The sequence below is a fragment of the Haliaeetus leucocephalus genome, unplaced genomic scaffold, assembly GCF_000737465.1.
Source record: "Haliaeetus leucocephalus isolate CR32 unplaced genomic scaffold, Haliaeetus_leucocephalus-4.0 Scaffold219, whole genome shotgun sequence".
NCBI lineage: Eukaryota > Metazoa > Chordata > Aves > Accipitriformes > Accipitridae > Haliaeetus > Haliaeetus leucocephalus.
The window spans coordinates 615,857-631,868 of NW_010972655.1; the positions used below are offsets into that span (position 1 = coordinate 615,857).

Genomic DNA, 16,012 nt, shown 5'->3' on the forward strand with positions numbered 1-16,012 from the left:
GAAGATCTTTGTCTGACTGCTATCTTACAGTGAAGAACATTGTGCAGACTGTCACTTGAAATACTGAGGAATGATTACTTACCTTAAAGAAGCTATGGCTTGCTGAGCATGTTGTATGCACAGTTTTTGTACCTGCCATTAATTTTTGCTATGCTGGATTCCTTATGGATCAAAAGAACTCAGCAGGTCCAGCTGTCATGGAAGTCATTCTGACTCTTTCTTCCTCAGTGAAATGAATTTGCTGTTCCCGAGATACAGATTCAGCTGCAGTAAGCCATTGTTATTCAGAACAAATCTAATATTTCAGGCATGTGGTAAATGCATAGGTAAGGTGGAAATCTATAAGGAGAACATATTTTGCAGGCAAAGATCTGTTCTGTTACAGCTTTTTTGAAAGGACTAGATTTTGCTAGTGCCACTAAAAGCATTGTTCTACAAGTGGAATTGCAAAATTCTGTTGTAATTGTTAGTGTCCCAGTGTTAGTTTGTGTAAAGGAAGCAGAATTTTGCTCTAGTGAATAATTCCAAGGGAATGGTTTTTGTTAGACCCGTGGGAGGTTCTTACCTAAGACATACCCAGATAACAGTTTCCAGTTCGTTCTTCAGTTTTGAAACAGTGTCTATAAAAATGGTGGGTTTTGAATGTGACTTTCAGTATAGATAAAGATTTGTTCTTTCAATAGGCTGAAAATATTTTCCGAAGAAAGTGTTCCTCTCTTTGGGCCTCCCCTTCCCTCCCCACCTGTGTTTACAAATCACCAGGAATTCAGGGATTTTGTGTTAGTGAAATGTAAGTGAGTTATTCTTTTGCTAGAAACACTTTTTAATAAGTGCTTTAATATATTGAAATTAACGATGTTTAAAATGTAAACACATTTTCTTGTGTATGCTGCTGTTCCGTATAGAACTTTTTTTCAAATCTGTAGCATAAGTGGGATGTCAGTTCCATGAAACTGTTTCAGTCAGATGAACAAAAATCTGAATTTCTATTCAATTATGCTTCTTGGGCTACTAGATACAAACTGACTTTTATTTTTGCAGAATATGCAGCCATATTTAGCTTTGCATTTTCTTAAAGGAATTGGAGAGCTGAAAGAATTTATAGTGCTTTTCCATATTTAGTAATAGAAGGTGTTAGGTTAGCAGCTCTGAAAACCTGAAAATATAAGCTTTTCTGAATGCGTGCTGCATAGGTGCCTTTCAGCACCTTTAAGAACTTTTTAATTCTGTAATGATTCAGTTTCAGTTTTCGTTGACTCTTACTTGCCCTTCTAAATCAGCAAGAAAGAAATGTTTGAGAACTGATCGTGATTATTACAGTTAGATGCTTACCTGACAGGAACTTGACTGATAACTCATTTTGCATATTTAAATTGGTTTAGTACTTAAATTGATTAGCAGTTTGTTTTTGTTTTTTTTTTTAATTAGTTAGGAGGTTATTGGGATGCCTTGAAGAATTCTCCTATTAGTAATTTTTTTCTTTTAAGCTTAAGGGATCATTATTCACTAAAAAATGTGCAAAAAGGAGGCAACTCTAAATTACTAAGGGGAAAACAGGTATTTTTGTACAGAGGCAGTCTAGAGTTGGTGGAAGTTGTCAAAGTTCATTTAGGTAATGTATCTTCTTTTCCATAATATTTTAGTAATAAATGGGGAAAAAGCCACCTTGGAAACCCCAACATTTTCTCAGAAACGTCAACGCACTCTAGACATGCTGATCCGCTCTTTATACCAAGACCTGATGCCTGATCTACACAAGGTAAATGTAAGTCAGAAGTCTCTGCATACCTCACGTGCTCTCCTGTTCTCACTAGTAGATTGAATGTTCCGTTGCTTTAGAAGACTGTAATCCTAATAAGCACTGAGTTACATACACTAGGCTAAATACCAATTGTCATATAACTTGTTTTACAGTTATATGAAAGTTTACAGACAGTCCTTTCAGGATAGGACTCTTCATGCATTTGTTTAAACCAGGTGTGAGGAGAAGCATAACAATGTCATACTTTGTATAAACTTAACTGCAGCAAGGGAATATGAAATTTAGGCTTTGCAAATACAGGTATTAGTCTTGTCACCATAAAACCTGTAATTACTTATTCCATTATGTGTAAATTTGGATCATTTTTACCCTTGGGTAACAATGAGATAACTTCATTTTAGGTGATGAAGACTTATTCTTAAGGTGATTCTTAAATAACTAAAAAGAAGTTCAATACTTCTAAAATTAGCAAGGTGCTATATTTTTTCCCACTGTTTATTTCTCTTAGCTAAATAGGTCTGCTTAAAGGTTTTTGTCCATATATTCATATCTGTGGTCTTTGCTATGATTGTGTAGAACATAACAGTGATAAACTATGACAAGTTGAGAAGTAAAGCACTCAAGGACTGGCAGAGTTGCAGTTTCTGTTCTCTGAGAAGCTATACAGTTAGATTCATCGCTACAGGAAAAAAAACCCCAAATTTAAATGATATCACATTAAGTTAACTCGGATTGAAAGATTATGAAAACTTTTGGTTCAATTTAAAAAAGAAATGTTTTCTGTTTTAGAACATGCTCAATAGAAGGTCCTTCAGCGATGTGTTACCAGAGTCCCCAAAATCAACACGGAAGAAAGAAGAAGCTCGGCAAGCAGAGTTTGTCCGACTTGGTCAGGTAGGATCAATTTAGGAGGCACGCACCTATGTTTACAAAGACTGCGTCACCCCTTTTGTTAGAATTTGATTAGCTTGCAGAGTTACGTCAGGACTTAATGCAGATCTCTGTGGTCAGAAATAGTTTTGTAGTATTCTGTTAGTTTAAGCTACCTTAAGGTAAAATATGAGTAGAATTATTTATCTGTAACACCTGAGGTACACAACACAATTACAAATATTTATAAAATACATAAGCTAAAGGAATGTTGGAAAAATCACCCCTTAGGATCAAACCTAAAAGGTCCTTCCTTACTTCGTGCAGCAGATGCTTTCTGTCTCCAAGCAGAAGAGTGCTCTGTCTTTTTCTGTGCTTTAGAAAAACTAATCTTTCATGGATTTCCTGTATATGTCTTATTAAGATTGAATTTCTTACAAATTATTTACCCTACTTCAGCCAGGAAGAAGTTTTGACAGTCTTTCTGCTAAATCAGAGGTTGCCACACATCTTTGAACATACCAGATGCTGACTTCAATTTCTGTGGGCTTATTGATTCCATGAGGAGTAAAACTTCCTGATGATTTAGATAGTCTGGTTTGATCTGATAGTTCATTGCAGCAGGAAGAAAGACAGTGTGTATGCTCATCAGTTCCCCTGTCCCTTCCCGCTTGTCTCTTCTTGATCGTAGACTGGTGACACGGTTCTGCTGCTTATCTTAAGAATACCTCTTTTCTGAGCTGATTTAACTCAGCAGGAGTTAACAGAGCAGGAAACCAAAACAGAAAAAAATGAAATTAAACAAAAAAACAAAAAACACACCACCAGCAAAACCCCAGCCTCCTCCCTTCCATCTCATTTTTTTATCTGAGTTAGTAAGCTAAAGAGTGGAAGAGTTTGAGAAGTTCCAGGTCCGGTTAAAGGTAGCCAGAATGGAGCCAGGTGGTTGAGAGCTGGTGCAAAAGAATCTCAGGGCTGTTAGAGCCTGCATTGGCAGGGCTGCAAAGTCTGCTCCTCTGTGCTTTGCCCACCTTTTCCCCAACCACCTTGAAATAACTAGTCACTCTAGGCAGGTTCCCCAAGTTTACTAACTACTTTACAGAAGTTGAAGGAAAACATGATTATTGAAAGTATAGAAGCCTATAAGCTTGATCCCCTTCACCTCCCCTAAGTTAAACTCTGATACAGATACTCATGTTACAATCTGTTTGGGACCCATTTAAACAAGACTTCCATCCCTGGCGTGGCCTTCATCGAAGGGAAACCTATATGTGGGTTAAAAATTCATAGATACCTGTTTGTTTGTATTTTTTTGAAGGTTCTTTTCACATTTAAATCTTTCCCTTCCCTAAAAGAACTTTCCTCTAAGTTACAAACTGTAGGCTTGAACACATTTTAACTTGCCTTCCAAGTAGCTCTTAATCATTCTTGCCAAACTCTATGAATGTGTCTGTCTCCTTAGTTATATTCAGTTGCGTTTTTAGACGGTAAACAAAACTCACTGATGACTGGCTCAGCAGTATATTTAAATCATTTATTTATTGTCAAGGTGATCTCAGCTGACTGGTGGGATGAAGTTAAAAAGTTAATGCAATGAAGTATTTTGTGCATCTCTGTAAGCTGACAGCCATGCTTAATGCAAATGTGCAAATGGTGCACGCAGCTGATTACTGCCACTTCACAGAGACCATGCGTGATAGTAGGCAAACTTCAGGGCAGTAAAATTGGTTTAGGTAATTTCTAAACTTTGCATTAAAGAATGCTGTGACAATTCCATGTGTCATAGCTTTACAGGAACGCTGCTGTAAAGGTTAGCAATGAAGGTATATGTGATACCTTAAACAGACTTACTGTGTATCTTGCTAAAACTATGTTTATATGGTGTTTCTCTAGAGTTCTTAGCCCTTTCAAAATCAGCTCGCTTTGAGTTACTTTTAGTTGAAGAATTTGCGATACTGTGACCATGTGTCCTTGGCAGCCCTGGCAATGTATATATAGTTTGACTTAGAGGTTTGTTATGAAGTTTTGCAAATGAAAGGTGAGCTTCTATAATTGATAAAAGGATCCTCTATCCAGCTAGCTTACAGAATGAATTGTGTAGATGACTAGCTTGTATGATTTGGGGTGGAGGCTTTTCTCTGTTACGATGTTTGACGCTTCTTTTCTGATTTTGAGTTTCCATTTAACAAACAAACAAAAAACGCCCAAAAACCCAACCAACATATGTTTTGGCTGAGAAGATGCCTAGCAGCCCTCTAGTGATTCATACAGTCTTTGTTCAGGATATACAGAATTCCACTTCTTTCCTCGTTACTTAAAATGTGATAGGAATTCCAAACTGGACTTACTTTGTTGTCCTAAATTGTCCTTTCTTTATAGACTTTAGCTTGGGTATTGCTGACGAAAACTTAATTTAAATAAAACATCTGTTTGTATTAGGCATTGAAATTGAAAACCACGGTGAAAGGGGATGCCACGGCTAACTTGGCAACCACAAGCTTTTGTAAAAAGGAGGTGAGTGAACCCATCTGTCTGAGAAGAGTTATGAAAAAATTAAATGCTATCGAGTATGACATTGCATATCAGTGCTGCATGCTATTTATTTACTTTTGTAATTAGATCCTGTAGCAGCAAAGATGAAATGTATAGTGTCAAAGTGATTCTACAGCCAATATCAAATTAATAAAAGATGAGCCTGGAGGCAGAAGCATTTCTGAAGTTAAAGCAAGTGTGGATATTTTTATATCTGAGAATATTTGATGAAAAAGCCATCTTCCATACGCAACCATCTTTTATTTTAACTTCTGCATCAAGTTTAAAACAAAATTAAGTTGTGTTTTTATTTCCTGTAGTACCAGATTTTGTAAGCAAATTGCATATGCATGGTGGTACACACGTTTTAAGTCTATAGTGTTTTGGGTTTTTTTAAGTAAAGTACGTACTGAGTATTTCCAGGGTTGCACTGAGTATCAGCTGTGTGTGTTTTAATTCCAGTGTTACAGGAATGTGTCTTATACTTACTAGTGTCCAAACCCAATTAATACAGAGAGTATTTCCTCTGCAAGACAATTAACTAAATTTTGATATTTCAAATTTAAAAATTTTTGGAAATGTATGCTGCCAAAAGCATTTACATGTTTTTAGTTGCCATTGTCCATCTCATTCTGTGTCTGTATGATTTGTATTTCTTAGCATACTTAATATGTATCCCTTATGTTACTTCATAGCCTTGGGAATCTCAATCTTTCTGCAGTAATTTTCCTCATGAGGTTGTCTGTGCAGATTCTTGGGGCCAGTCCTTGCTGGTTTCTACAGATGCTGGCATCTTGTTAATAGATGGTTAGTAAATGATCCAGTGTTTTTGTGTCAATTTTTATGTATCTGACCATTTTCTTGAAGATGTATATTCATAAGCTCTGTTCAGGTGTTGGTAGGTCTTCACCTACAGGGATAGTTACCAGTCCAAGTGAATTTATAATGTTTACATAATCTAGTTGCAAAAATTCTCTCTGCACCAGAATTAAGCCATATTGGGGAGCCAATGTTAATGCAAATTTCTGAATGTTTTGTTATTTCAGATGTTGTCTTCTTGATCATCGGAAAAGACTTATGAAGTCACATCCGAGCTCAAGGAGTGTTTAAATGGCTTATCTGGATTTCTTAGCCCTTGATGATAGTGAGCATGAAGCCAAAAGCTAGACAATGAAAGCCTGCTTCTTCCATAGCAATGATATTGAGCCCATATCTTCTGTGTGCCACATAAGGCCAGCGGGACTGAGGGAATGAAGTTAGTTTTCGGTGATAATTCTCAAACTTTCCAAAGTAAGGTCCCTTTCAGGCTTCAGCTGCACACTGTGATCCATGGCAATGATAAGACTCTCCTGTGAGGAAATATTGGCTATGATGCTGTGTTATACGTAGCAGCTTTGTGCAGCTTTTTTTTGTTATCACAAGAAAAAAAACGAGGCTTTTATTACAAGAAAGAAGTAGGTCAAAACAGGTGATTAGGAAATTTTAGCAGGATTTTGGATAAATATGTTTGTTTCTTTTTTAGATGGTCAACCATCGGTGCAAGTATTTGATAAAACTCTCCAAATAAAGCAGATGCATGTGTTGGAAGCTCTGGATCTTTTGATTGCCCGAACAGACAAAGGTAGGAGGGGTCCCTGTTCTTTGATTCTCATATGAATGTGGCTGGTGCTGGGTATGTACGTCTCATGAGACAATCATGTGTATCAGTGGCAAGTATATTAGATACCTCATTTAGAATAAGGGAGCACATACAGCAACTGCTGTTATTTTCTAAAAGGCTGGGGGGGGGGGGGGATCTCTAAATGCTCATTCATATTTCCTTCAAGGCAAGCCTGAAACTGGTCATATGGTCTTTCTTCAGCCACTGTAGGAACTCGACAGTATTTGGAAATCTCCTTGACTGAATTATATGTTTATTCAGTTGTGCAAAAATATGGGGGAAATTACTTACGCTGTCACTTTTTTACCAAATGTGTTTTACTGGTATTTATTCTGTTAACTGTCACCACATCCTAGTGCTATAGAATGTATTTTCTTGAAGGTTCTGGTATAAAATGTTTAATGACTTAAGTGTTGTTTGGACAGAGAATGTTTTCTTTTTAGCCTCATTTGGAAGCATTAAATGTGCATAAACTGTGCACTTTTTCAATGAGATACTTTTTACCCAATAGTCTGTGGTTGAATTTCACAAAGTGAACATACACAAAGCAAGAACATGATCTGTATGTGTAACACAGAGAAAAGAATTATGAATATGATTGTTTTATTGGTTTTTTTTACCACGTTAAGTCTGTTTGCTCAGTATTGGTGGAAGTTACATTTACACAATCTTAAGGTAAAACATGGTTCCTTTTGTATCATTGGGAATTGCCCAATTTGGCTGCACCTGATGAAATTCATCCTGGGACCTTACAGAACTGGCTCAAACTACCTGAGAGCCATTTGCAGTTCTGTCTCAAGACACCTGGAGGGTGGGTGACATTTCTCAAGATCTGAAAAGTGTGGTTGTATCTGAAGCTTGGTTTGTGAAGCTTCTAGAAAAGATAATTACATTTAATTGTCAAAACATTGTACTGTTTGTTTAAACCTGAAGAGAGAGATGTAAGCAGGCATTTTGAGGTAATAGAACTAGGTATTACTGGCATCAATTCATGACACTTCAAACAGTCTGATGAAGTCTTACTCATGTAAAAAATTGCAGATATTTTTAACTCTTCGTATGGATGGTTTCTGAAACATTTAGGAGAAAGTTCTTTCATACTCAGTAGAATTCTGGCCTCCTGTTTTGTATTTGCATACCATATTGCCTTTCATTTTCAGACCACACTTCAGCAGCAAAAATGAGAGAATAATGAGTTAGATGAGCAGAAGCACACTCATAAACTGGGTTCAAAGACTTTGTGGGTTTTTAGGATAAAATGTTATGTGTTACAAGGTTAACTTTTTAAGCTTAACTATCAGCAAGAGCTTTTTCACATCAGCATTCCAAGAGAAGGTGTTGAAGAAGACACCAATACAGCAGGTATCAATGACAGCAGCACAAATTGCTTTGGTGGCAATGGCCTCTGTTCTAATGGAGACACAGTTAAATCTAACACTACAGTGGGGTTGTTTGGGACATTTGCTGGTTAAATTTGTCCTAGTAATGAGAGGCAAGGCACAAAAATGGATCTATTTTGTCCTCCAAACACACTTTGGTTTTTTGTTCCAGCTTTATTTTGTGAAATGCCTAGACACGAGGGTGAGGGGGGGGAAGAGCTGCTTTGCTTGGAAGAATCAAGTCTGTAGGAGGTTAAGAAAAACTAAAAAAGCTCAGATGATAGTCACTTTTATAGGCAGCCACAGATAAATCTAACACCACAGTGGGGTTGTTGGGAACATCTGCAAAAGAACTAGTATTGTGAAAGAGGAGTGATGTATCCTAGAGGACACACTGGTCAAAAAGCCAGAGCTATTTTAAACGACAAGGAAAGGTGAAGATTTATGTCTGCTGAAAGGCATGAGTGCTGTCAACCTGTGGGGTGCACATCTCACAGCATATGGGGATTTAAACCCCAATTCCTTTCTAAAAGCATATCAAACCAATTTCAGTGAAGGCAGTGGTCATTGTTCTGTCTTCATAGTGAAATGCCTGCCTGGGAAGGAAGTTATCATATGTGTTATTCTCTGCTGCACACACATAGCATCTTCACAGAGGTAAATATGGCATGTTTGATGGAAGCATAAAAGGTCTTTTCAAGTTTGGCATAACCTCCAAAAATAACAGTGCTTAATTTAGGTAGCAATACTTGCTCCCCGCTATGGCTGCCTGTTTACAAGCATTTCTTGATTTGAAGAATGCCGATGTTCAGATTGGCCAGAAGAAGTTCTTGAGTTTTGCTGTGGGTACACAGCTGTAGCATTCCAGAATTGTCTGCGTCACCAAGAATGTTTGTAAAATACCTGGCTGAAATAGTAGCTCAGGTATGAAGACTGAACACTACAGTTACCACTGGAGGACCAACTACTTAATCAGAGGCAGAATCTAGGAGAAAATTCTAATAAATTTAGAATAAACTTTTTTCTGTCTTGAATGGCTGCACTAAAAACTATCTCCAATCTCAGTGCAAGTGATGGTAGTCATAAGAATTATAGCTCATTCTAGATAGGAAAGATGGCCTTCCTTCAGGTTGTGTCAATAGCTGCTTTAGCTTAAAATCAAAGTTGGTAGAAATGGAAGAGCATTTTAAGGTGTTTGGTCATGTGTAGGTTTTCATATATGTGGTGGTGTTTGAAAACACTCACATGCAGCACCAAGAGTTGTGCATTAGTTGTAAAACAGTGGGTGAACATGCAAGTCCTTGATTACATTTCTCATTTAATAGCATTAAAATGTTCCATGAATTTGAGAGCCACTCTTGATTCCTTTCCCAAACAAAGATGGAACAGAATTGTTAGGGACTTTAGCTTGACAGAAATGATCAATTAGTTGCTAGGCAGCAACCACAGCCGTCCAGTTTTGGGCATGGGATTATAATTTGCACTTTCTGAGAGTTGGCAACAAGCTGAGAGACCTTCTGAGCAGATATTGTGTAGTCATAAGCAATCGTAAGCAGTTATTGCAAAGGTTGATGACAGGACTAGTAGTTAACAGAAAACTCTCATGATGCAATGTTCACCACGTGTCATATTTCTAATACTGACACTGCCTTATGCCTTTTTGAAGTGAAATCGGAGCCTCCTATTTGTTTTTGTATTGATTTCCCTAGTCCTGTGGGATGCTATCAAAAGTCACTCATTTACTGAGAAAATTTTGGATTACAGATTGCTAAAGAGGCCCATTCTGTTGCCTCTGCAGCTGTCTAGCTCAGATTTTGCCATGTCACTGTCAGGTGAACATCGCTAGCCAGGCCCAAAATTATTGCATCTTGCGTGGAAGATGTTAGCTGGTCAAGTACCATGAGCAAGGATGGTTTCAGAGAATATACATTATAATATATATATATAAAAAAATATGTAAATATATATTATATACAATATACTATAATATCTACTACTATATAGTAGTAGATATTTCGCTAGCTTGTGAAATTTTGTAAATTTGTGAAATAGTGTACATTTCCCTGTTCTGAAGCACCTATATCATTCTTTGCTGCAGCACCACCTGATGGGAAACAGCTGCTGAACTGAAGGAGTTGGTTACTAGAATTGTAAAGCTTAGAGAGTTCATAAGCAGTCTTGTATGATGTCGAAGCTCATCCCCAGAGAAGCAGTATGCTTTGTTTCTCTTTGGAAGTATTAATTTCAAACTACCTCTATCTTTTTTTAACTTGTTTAACTGGTGCTCTTCATCCTTCAGGAAAAGACTCTCGTCTCCTTGTCTTCAGGCTCAGTGCTGTCCAAAAACGTATAGAAACAAAGCAAATGATAAGAAGCAAATACGACTGCAGAGAAAATAAACTGGAGAGAACAAAAGGTAATTTTATTATCCTGTGTTAGAAACATGCACTGTGGTATGTTGCCTGTAGTTGCCAGAGGCTTATTAGCTCCCTTGAGGCAGTTGTAGGTGTTCGCCTTTATTTTTTTCTCTGGACAGTCGATTCAAACTTTGTTAAACTTATGTGTGAAACTAAGTCTGGTATAGTCCAGCATGACATTTTAGAACTTTGTAAAAATACCATGTTACTTGGCAATCACTGCTGATGAAAAGCTCTAGAGAAAAATAGGTATGTTGCTTTCAGGATTGAGGGGTATGAGAAGAATTATGCAGGGATGTGAGACTGAAATGAAGGGCGTTTTAAGGTGGAGGAACACTGGCAAACCTCCCTTAAATAGTAGTACTTAGATTAGTGCGGGTGTTGGTGATTATTTTAGTAGACATAAACATTTTCTGGTCTTCAGAAGCAAGCTGCATTGGAAAGTTGGAACCTGCAGAATAATGAAAATCCAAGTATTTAGTCGTGCAAGAGGCGTAAGGGGAAAAATAGATTTCAAGAGTCATAGCTTTTTGTTTTTTTCTAGAAGCTAATGTTATCCTGTTGCAAGGTTTGTAATTCTGTGGTGCTAAGTCAAGCATCAGAGCCCCGTTGTACTAATCATCATACAAATACAGAACAAAAAAACCAGACCCTATCCCAAACACTTACAATCTAGAGCATTATTTCCTCAGGCTGCCATTTGTATGCCATTAATACTCACCATGGCAGTGAACTGAGGATTGTTGTGGCTATTCGGAACAAACTACTTCTCGTCACAAAGAAACATAATCCACGCAACATTTTAACCAGCAGCTCTCTGCTATCATCATCTGAATCTCCAGTAGAGGAGTTCCAGTACATCCGGGTATGTGTAATCTAATCACTAATTACCTTAACAGACTGGGCAGCACTCAGCTGGGGAGGGAGGGGAAGACAAAGAGCATGCATTTTTATCTTCCTGAACCTTCAGACAAATAACAGTGAGAAGCCGTATGATGGAGTTCCATCATATATATGCCAAAGAAATCTTTCAGACTTTTTTAGTTAAGTTTCTGCTTGTTCTTTATCATGTTTCTGTGCTTAGAGCACATTCCTTTAAATTCATGGAGTACCTTCAGCACCCACGGTAGGAGCTTGAAAAAGAGAATAATTCTATTATTTACATTATAGGAAATATGCCTTTCTGACCCTCCAGTGGTTATGACACTAGTGGATGGACCTACTGGAGACAGTGACAATATGATCTGTGTAGCCTATCGGCATCAGTTTGATTTAGTTAATGAGAGTACTGGGGAGTCCTATAGATTGCATCATGTTGAAACAAACAAGGTAAGTTTTCATCATTGAAACTATTTTCTTGCAGAACCGCACTGAATGCAATTTCTTGCAGACTCAGCATCCTGTGCTGACCTCCTGGGAGTGTAATTTTTGGAGATCCTCATGTGTCTTGCTTTTCACTTCTATAACCCCTGCTTTAGGGCACTCTGAGATATTTGTTCCTTTTGGGATACACAATAATAATCACTCCCAAGAGAGGTAGTTATAAGGTATGATATGTTAGGAAGGAGCCTGTGTTTCAGGCTCTGGAATATCGCTGTCAGCATAAATTCGTTTTTCTCTTTTCTTAGTTAATATTTTGCTTTTTGCTATTTCTTTGTGGTCTCGGTGTTTTATTGTTTTAAGAAATAGCAGCAAAATAACTTCAGTTGTTGGACACCAGTATTTCATTCAGATTTGCCTATTTGCATGTATTAAGGCTAAAATATTTACAGGTAGCTTTTAGTTCTATTTAAGAAACTGCTGCCTAGTCAACTAGTAAATTAACTGAATCTTTCTAACTAAGACATAGGGTTGGGATGTAAGCAAATGTCATGATTTTCAGAAAAGAGCTCCAGTATTTCCTGCTGCTGGGAAGATCATGATCTTCAGCATCTCTGAAAATGAGATAATTTTAATTGTTTCTAAATATGGTTGTGGACATACAGCTTTAGTTGGGGAAAAAAAAAAAAGGAAGATTTTGCACAGTTAATCTTTTTTTGTTGTTTTTCACTGACTCTCTTCCTCATAATTAGATAAGGGACTACTCTTTTCCTTTGATGGTTCTTGTTGATAGGTTATTTTCTTTTTAAATCACCTGTATTTTTATTCAGGTCTGATGATGAAGAGGTTTGGTACTCGTAGCATGGGTGATAACAGTGTAAACTTCTCCACAGCACTGGAAATCTGTCTTAATCTGGATGGGGAGGAGCTACAAGTAAAGAATGGGGATGGAGAAGTACACTACCACCACAACCCATTCTCCCTGTTCCTCTTCTCCCCAGGAATCCTTATTTTCTTTGAGAACACAACAAAGCAGACAATTAATAAGAGCTGAGCCAGTGATTTTTCTGATGTTGAGATGGGACACAAAATTATTTCCATGCATAACAGAGCAGAAGTGGCTTTCAGTCACTACAAAGGTTGGGTCAAGATGCATTTGGTATAGATATAGAAACTTCGAGGTCTGTTTAACAGTTCTTGACCTGTACAGTAATCTTGAATCAAGAGGTGAACATCTAGCTTATTGTACAAAGGAAAGTCAAAGAACTGCTGTTGATGGAATCAGTCTCCAGCCCCTCTCCTTGCCCAACTAGTAAATATTGTTGTCTGGGAAGCATTTGTCTAATGTAACCCTATGTATTTCACTAATAAGGTCTCATTTCCTGAGCAGATACCCTACTTTTTGTGGCTGGTTTGGGTTTTTTAATCTAACTGTAAAAGACAAATACGGAGTTGAAATACAAGAATTTATGTAGCCTATGCTATGTAAAAAATACTGTGGTTTATCCAGCATTGGTTCTCAAGTTTCTAAATTCAGCCTATTAGTAATCCTTAAGTACATCCCTACCGACTTCTGTAATTGTTAGTGGTTTTGAACCAGTAATTGGTGCATCTGATCTTTCTGCTAGTCATGATGTGCAATGGAGCTTTTTGGATTTCACTTTTTGAAAAGAATTGTTATTTTTAGCATATCATGTTGATTCACAGCTGTCCTGAAATCACCCATTTCCCAAAAATCATATTGCCAAAGAAGTTTTGTAAGTTTTTATTGCTTTATACGGTTGATGTGGTATTGAATATTCACTACTGTACACAACTGAATACAAAAGAAATTTATTTCTGTCCTGAGAGCATCCTGAAAATTAATCACAAAGAGGCTGCATTTGAAAAATTAATTAATTTATTTTTTTTTAAATCTGTAGTTGTGCACTCCCCCAACTGATTGTATTGCTTGTTAGTCAAAACCTGGTTGTAATAACCTCAGTATCCTCTGCCTGTTCATTACCCTTGCCCATTATCATTACAGGTTAATTTTGTTGCAGCTATTGATGTATATGAAGATGGTGAAGCTGGCCTACTGTTGTGTTATAACTGTAAGTATTTAGGGAAGACTGAAAATGGTAATACCTCAATCTGCATATGTAATTCCTTTTTCACTGGAGTCTAGATCTGTATTTTAACATAAAGTTCAGTGTTTCATGGGCAGTTTTTCAATACATGTTCTTTTGAATTTAAATGTGTATTAGAAAGACTAGAAACTGAAGTATTTTATTGCAGGGTATGTTGAATTTAGACATACTGGCTGGTGGGGTTTTATTTCAGGGATATAGATGTGTATCTATAAATTTATAGATGTTACCATCTTACTCAAAAAAGTCCTATTTCTTCAGATCTAGCTCATTCTTTAGGTAGTTACACACTGACTAGGTGTTTTCAAGACATGTACAATTTAGCATTTCACGCCTTTTTCCTCTGTGTGCTGTCCCATTCTGTCTTTGTGCTTTTTCTTCCACCTGCTTCTTGGCACTGTTGCATTATTTCATTGTAATTCTCTCAATCTCCTTTTATAAAACAGCCTTGGATATAACACACATATGTTCTTCTCTGTAGCACACAGGTACTTTTTCTTCTGATCCTCATGGAAATAGAAGATCTTGGCATGAAGCAGCCTTTTTAGGCAGTGCTGAAGGACAAGGCACAGCTTTCTCTGTTGCAGAAGGCGTGTCCTGTTTGCCTCTTCAAAGTGAACATTGATGGAGACAGGATAAATACTCCTGTGTTTCAGCACTAGCTATCATTTTGGTACCACGGAGCAAGTTTTAAGTGTCTCTAAACTGTATCTTTCTATGCTCTGTGAGGCCTTATTGGTTCTGGTTGCTTGCCACATCCGACCTGGTTCTGGTTCATTTAGCACTGCTTCAGAACTAAAAAGCTATCTGGCAGAGCGTAGTGAATTCCCACCTATATTTCTGCACAGAATCAATTCCCCTTTAGTAGACCCATTGCTGAGCCAAAGCTAACAAACTTAGCTGATCTGAAAATTACAATAAAGGTGCTGCACAGGCCTGCAGCACCTTGAATTCCTATTTCTAGGACAGCGTCACAGGGAAACCTACATTTGTGCTTTAGAGAGTTTTATAATTCTGAAAGGATCATCATAGAACAAATCTGAAAACACAGGATTTGGCAGTGTCCTAAGTTTGTATTTAGCAAAATACCTGTAATACATTTCTGGATATAAACTTTGATTCAGTCTAAGAACATCAATTACAGGGAAAAAAAACCCAGAATTTTGCCTAAAAAATAGAAAAGAGCTGGAAGCAGCATGTATTTGAGAGGGTCATAAATGTTTACGTGGAGCCCCCAGTGCACTCATATGAGCTTGTCAAGAAAAAAAGATGATTGCAATTGCATCTCATCTTTAAGCTTTCTTGTTTGCTGATACAACTTCTCAAGTCCTGAACTTTAATAGATGTTTGATCAGCACTAGTGCATGTGTTTAAAGAAAAGTCAGCTTGTAGTAAAAGGTAAAGTTCCCCATTATCTAGATCTATCAAATTAAAAATTCAGAATTGCATTGCCAGTGAGAAGCTGTATAAGCCAGCATTCATGTCTGACTTGTAGGAGGACTGTTAATTTCAGAATCATTGGACTTACAGCAGCTAAGAAGTAGGTTCAAAAGGTATGTGATTAATGAAATCTTGGTGTCTGTAATATCCTGTGTGTATAACAGTCTTCAAAGAATGTAAACGGCAGCATATGGGTGCTTGAAGGGCAGAGAGGTACAGTTCTCCTGACACTGCTTTCTGAATTTTTCTTGCCTATTCCTCTATCCATAGACACGGTAAGGAACTGATAACTGTTGAAACAGAGTAATACTTACTTTGTGAAATATGACAACTTATTAAAATGTAGATCTTTTATTTTCATCTTTCAAGTGCTGTGTTCACAGAGGAAGCACATTTCCCTTATCTGTTTAAATATAGAGGGACTTCTACATAAACGCTTGATTATGTATATAATGCCCACACTTCTGCAAAATCTGCTTATTAAGTTAGTGTTTGTCACTTGC

The 16,012-nt window shown here is 37.3% G+C and overlaps 1 protein-coding gene across 1 annotated transcript in view; it reads left to right on the plus strand.

Moving 5' to 3' along the window:
• GARNL3 (GTPase activating Rap/RanGAP domain-like 3) overlaps positions 1-16,012 on the plus strand; it is a 45,996-nt gene that overhangs the window by 25,764 nt on the left and 4,220 nt on the right. Inside the window, exons 14-23 of the mRNA XM_010566896.1 lie at positions 684-790; positions 1,644-1,759; positions 2,552-2,656; positions 5,072-5,146; positions 5,860-5,971; positions 6,687-6,785; positions 10,503-10,619; positions 11,313-11,485; positions 11,791-11,949; positions 13,967-14,033. Coding sequence (XP_010565198.1) covers positions 684-790; positions 1,644-1,759; positions 2,552-2,656; positions 5,072-5,146; positions 5,860-5,971; positions 6,687-6,785; positions 10,503-10,619; positions 11,313-11,485; positions 11,791-11,949; positions 13,967-14,033 — 1,130 coding nt within the window. The remainder of the gene's footprint in view (positions 1-683; positions 791-1,643; positions 1,760-2,551; positions 2,657-5,071; positions 5,147-5,859; positions 5,972-6,686; positions 6,786-10,502; positions 10,620-11,312; positions 11,486-11,790; positions 11,950-13,966; positions 14,034-16,012) is intronic.